At 35.4% G+C, this 5,781-nt stretch overlaps 1 protein-coding gene across 1 annotated transcript; it reads left to right on the top strand.

Moving 5' to 3' along the window:
* The first annotated feature begins 1,382 nt into the window (after nucleotides 1-1,382).
* LOC117921797 (uncharacterized protein At2g29880-like) lies at nucleotides 1,383-2,183 on the top strand. The gene is made up of 2 exons (XM_034839757.1): nucleotides 1,383-1,487; nucleotides 1,569-2,183. The coding sequence occupies exons 1-2, from the start codon at nucleotides 1,383-1,385 to the stop codon at nucleotides 2,181-2,183; spliced, it is 720 nt and encodes a 239-aa protein (XP_034695648.1).
* The last annotated feature ends 3,598 nt before the right edge of the window (nucleotides 2,184-5,781 follow it).

Consider the following 5,781-nt stretch of genomic DNA (forward strand, 5'->3'; position numbering starts at 1 on the left):
AAAAACAAAAACTTTACTTAAAGACATGGAAATCAAATGGGAAAATCCAGGCTTGACGGGTAAAATACCTCAAGGAAAATGGAAAAAATGAAGAAAATCAGAAGAAGATGAGGTGTTGAATCACCAAGAACCCTTTCTCTCTGTAGATCTGTTCTTCCTCTCTCTTATCCAGACTCCAAAGCCCGGTGTTGAATCACCAAGAACCCTTTTTCTCTGTAGATCTGCTCTTCCTCTCTCTCATCTAGACTCCAAAGCCCGGTTAACCTCTACTCTTTGCTTCTTCCCTTCTTCCCACCTTCCGATTTCATGAAAGCAAAAATAATTAAAAAATTATAATAAAGTAAAAAATAAAAATAAAATATAAAATATAAATTATTAAATTATTTTCTATATACTACTTCAAACTTATTTTAATTTTTTCATATGATTATATAATTTAAAATATATAAATTTTAATTAATTTTAATGGTATATTTTTGTAATAAATCAAACATTAAAAAATTAATTTTTTAACATTATTGAAATCAAAATTATTGAAATCAAACGGTCAAAGGGGAATATCCATCAGCATATTCTGAGGGCTAGGTCAGTCTTGAACTCGGACTCTGCACTAATTAGCTCTTGGATGTTACTCATCTATTTTCTTAGGGTGGTGGAGAATAAGTGGAAAGAGATGTGACCATCTCCTTACTTGCATTTATTTTGATGTCTTATTTATTTTATTTAGATTAGTTATAAATATTAAATTAATTCTTTTTAAAAAATTTTATCTCATCTTAATAGAATATACTATAATTTTTAATAAAATTAAATATTAAATCAATAAAAAATAATAAAAATGATTTTATCATGTTTGATTTATTTTAAAAAAATATTTTAATTTTAAAATTAATCAAATATAAAATTAATCAAACTTACTTTTCTTTCTTTTTTTTTTCCCCAATTTTTGTTTCAAATTTTATAAAAACTAAAAAAAAAAGTCTTTAAAATCTAATTAATATCAAATCTATTTTTATTTTTATTTATTTTTCTTTCATATTTTTATACACTACACTATACGTCAACAATCTTAATTCTCATTTAAACATAGCCTTAAGTTCTATTGGTGGTTTTAAAAGCTGTCTCCTCATAAAGTTCTTATTTGTGATGGGATTGTACAGATGACAACTGAGATAACAGATGTTGAGGATACAGGAACATAGAGAGGTAATATAGAGAAAATCTTTATTGACATCATGGTAAATGAAGTTAATAAAGGTAACATGGATAGTAGTACATTTAGTACCAACACATGGAGAATGATCTTACTTGAGGTCAATAGTCAAGGGAAAAGAAATTTCAACTGGAAGCAGCTTAAACAAAAGTTTAATAGACTACGTGCAATGCACCGTGAGTTCTCTGATCTTTTAAAGCATACTGGATTTGGTTGGGATGCTGAAACTAACACAGTGCATGCTCTAAAGGAAACCTGCCAAAATTACATTCGGGTAAAAATAACTTTTAAACTAATTAATTTTTAATTTAAATATTTGGTAAACACTAAGAGTGAATTTTTTTCCTTCTATTAGGCACACCCAAATGCAAAAAGATTCCGCTCAAAGGGATGCCCAAACTACAACTTGTTGGGATTGATCTTTAATCCATCAACAGCAACCGGTGCCCTCCACTACTCTTCCACCCAAGATCCACCAAACACTGATGATGAAGATGAGGTGGATGACAATTTGGAACATGGTGGAGTGCATGTGGATGTAGATACTGAGATCCCTGATGATCTTTCACAACCAGAAATGGCAGAAAAAGTGACCACCCGTTCTGGAAAGCGTGTAACTGATTCTCTATTAGAGCGTAGAGGTAAGAAAGAATCCAGATTAAGTCAAATGGGAGATGCTTTAAAAGCTTGGGTTGAGGCATCAAAGGCTAGAACAGAAACATCTCGAGCTAGAATTGAGGCATTATTGGCTAGAGTGGACAGATATAAGAGTGGAACTAGTAGTGAAGCTACTAGTGGAGGTACCACTGATTTTAGCATAACAAGGTGCATGGCAGCCTTACAAACCATTGAATTGTTAGATAATGACAAATATTTAAAAGCTGTTGAGAAATTCACAATGCCGGAGTGGAGAGAGATATTTATGAATATGCCTGATGAGAGGAAAATGGCATGGCTTGATAGACTTTAAATGTGAATGTTTGGATGCATAACTATTATGATGACATTGTAATATGTACTATTTATCTTTTGGTTAGAATCTTTTACCATGCTCTTTAGTTTGTCATTGTATGGATGTTATTTATGGTTATGAAACTTATATTATAACTACTTTAATATTCATTTCGTGCTATTTTATATTGTGAGGTCATTTGTTTTATGTAGTAACCAATGGATGATAATAGCACAAGCAGTGGTTCACTATATGAGTCAACTTCATCTTCTGAAGAGGGTGATGATTTAGATGAAATTTTTATTGCTCACATTATGAATGAGTATGAGGAAATATTTTTATGCAAGACACTGATTACTACTCAAAAAGTGCTATTTGATAGCTTCTAATTAATCCTTTTAAACACTTTTGAGTAGTAGTTAGTGCCTTTTAACCCAATTAGCATATTAAGGCCCCTTTCAATCAATTCTAATCAAATTGTGTAAGTTTTGGTGTTTTTGTTAGTATTTTGATCACCAAAGCATTATGAGATTGAGGAGAGTTTTATGGAATCCTTGGCAAGCAATGGGAAGCTTAGAGGCATGAAGAATCAAAGCCTTGAAGCACTTTTTCCATAAACGAGTCTGGAATGCAAAGGGAAAGCAAAGAGAAATCAGCCATGGAGCATTCTTGATGACAGTCACTGCAGCTAATTTTGGAGCACTTCCTGATGTCCAATTTATGCATACAATATGTCATTTGAAATCTTAGGAAGTCAACAATCCAATGCTTCAAACTGTGTACAATTTGGAGCTGAAATGAAGAAGTTACAGCCTTTGGAAGATAACTGCTCCAAGCTGAAGAAAGGATTCAAAAAAGTGCTGCGGAATCAGCCTTTTGTTGCGAGATATTTCGCAACACTTTTGCACAGTGCTATGGATTCCCCCTGAAGCTTCATGCCGCGATGGAAGCCAAACTCCACAAGATGGAAGTCAATTTCGTGAAGGTGTTGAATCAGCTGGTTGCTATGAAGAAATTTCGCAGCTCTTCTTGTGCACCTGCGAAATTTCGCAGACCTCACTTTTCACCTGTGAAGTGGTCCTGAGTGCTTCCCGATATTTGTAACCGACACTTGGGGATATTTTTCATTAGATTTTTGTTGCCTAAATGCCCAAATTCTCCTTGTAAGTCACCAATGATAGGATTCCTTAGTTTTTAAGTTAGGAATTTGGCAAAAATATCTATGTAATAGCCATCAATGTAATTTTGGTATAAAATGGAGCCCGAGGAGCCTGTTCTGGGGGTGTTAGGGTGATGAACCTTTTGTAAGTTTCAAAGGAAGAAATACACAGAGCTTGAGCTCTGCTTTACCTTCTCACTTTGATTGTGTTTTTTTTACTTATTTTTACTAAGTTATGCACTCTCTGAGGAGTTTTCCCCAGAGAATGAGTAACTAAACTTTTTAGTTCCTTGGAGTTAAGGTTGCCGGGAAAGGTTCCAAGTGCATCAATCAGAAGCTTTGTGGTTTCAGCTATGAATGAAGAGAAAGTGTGTCCCGTGAATGGTTTCTAATGTTTTTAGTTAACTTAAAACACCTTGGAGTCACCTGGGCCAACACTTGGTAAGGCAAGTGATCTCTAACCATGGAGATGCACTAGTTTACCCCGTGCGAGCCTCTGGTAGGTGACTTGAAGGTAGGATTTTCTAGAATAGCCAACACTTGGTAAGCTTTTGGACTCTTAGGAGACATCCATTAGTTACCTCTTGCGAGCTTTTGACGGGTAATCCAAGGTTAAAGATCACCTTGAATGGTAAAGGCTAAGTGAGAGGCTCAAACCATTGCAAGTTGCATCAGTGAGAGAATTAAAGTTGAAATCCAATTGAGGGATGCATTTGTGCAGCACCTGTTAGAGAATTGGCTTTATGTTAATTCTCTAATGTGAGGAATTGAACCAAGTGACCGGAGCTATGCTTTTGCATGAGGAACCTCCCCTGTATACCTGAATCTCCAAGGAATGCTTTTCTTCTTAAGTTATTTTCATCACTTGTTGTGTTGTTAATCTAAGTCCAAATCTTTCTCAACCAAAGTTTGTGTTTTATTTCTTAAGCTAATCTTGAAATGAAACAGCACCAATTCACTTTGAATTGGTATCATTTTCAACTTGAGTACCCTTCCCAGTGGAACGATCCTAGAGCCACTATGCTATAGTAGCTTTGTATTTGCTACCCTAGTTCATGGTGTTATAGGTTATAAATATTGTTGATTACTCTCGCCATCAAGGAGCACCAGCTGGACACGAACCAGCTGAGACACCAATTAGGCATGAATCAAATGGCGCCGTTGCCGGGGAAGGTGTCAAGAATCAGTGATACTATTTCAGTGTACTTGTGATTTTCATCACAAGTGTGGTAAAGTTTCTTTAGCTTTATTAATTCTCATTATTTTCGTATTACTGACTCATAATCTAAAGTTAGCTTTTAAATTCAGCTTAGTCTTATTTTGTTTTGGTAGCCCTGTTTTCTTTTGTTGTCCTGTATTTTCATTTAAGTTTCAGTTAGATACTAGTTTTGTATGCCAAAGTGGATACGTGGCAGTAGAGGAATGCTTGTTAGAATTGAATCACCCCATACTAAGGAATTGGAATTGAGCTTGAATATCATGGAAACTACTCCTGAAGATCAGCATAGTCATCAAGTTCGTCAAGACAATCTCAATGAATTTAGATCAATGAGGGACCGTATGCATCCACCTCGTATGAGTGCACCATCATGTATAATACCTCCTACAGAGCAGCTAGTGATCAGACCGTATATTGTTCCACTTCTACCAACTTTCCATGGAATGGAAAGTGAGAATCCCTATGCACATATTAAGGAATTTGAAGAAGTTTGTAATACATTCCAAGAGGGAGGAGCTTCAATTGATTTGATGAGGCTTAAGTTATTTCCTTTTACTTTAAAGGACAAAGCCAAAATTTGGCTTAATTCTTTAAGGCCAAGGAGTATCCGTACTTAGACTGACTTACAAGCTGAATTCCTTAAGAAAATTTTCCCCACTCATAGAACAAATGGCTTGAAAAGGCAAATTTCAAACTTCTCAGCTAAAGAGAATGAGAAATTCTATGAGTGTTGGGAAAGATATATGGAAGCTATAAATGCATGTCCTCACCATGGTTTTGATACTTGGCTATTGGTGAGCTATTTTTATGATGGGATGTCATCCTCAATGAAGCAACTCCTGGAGACAATGTGTGGAGGAGATTTCATGAGCAAAAATCCGGAGGAAGCTATGGATTTCTTGAATTATGTAGCTGAAGTTTCAAGGGGATGGGATGAGCCAACCAAAGGAGAAGTGGGAAAGATGAAGTCTCAACTGAATGCTTTCAATGCTAAGGCTGGAATGTATACCTTGAAAGAAGAGGATGATACAAAAGCAAAGTTTGCAGCTGTGACAAGAAGATTAGAGGAGCTGGAATTGAAAAAAATGCATGAAGTGCAAGCTGTTGCTGAATCACCAGTGCAAGTGAAGCTTTGTCCTAAGTGTCAATCCTATGAACACTTGGTGGAGGAATGCCCTATAGTTTCAGCTGAAAGGGAAATGTTTGGAGAGCAAGCAAATGTAGTTGGACAATTCAAG

This window comes from Vitis riparia, chromosome 9 (genome assembly GCF_004353265.1).
Source record: "Vitis riparia cultivar Riparia Gloire de Montpellier isolate 1030 chromosome 9, EGFV_Vit.rip_1.0, whole genome shotgun sequence".
Taxonomy (NCBI): Eukaryota; Viridiplantae; Streptophyta; class Magnoliopsida; order Vitales; family Vitaceae; genus Vitis; species Vitis riparia.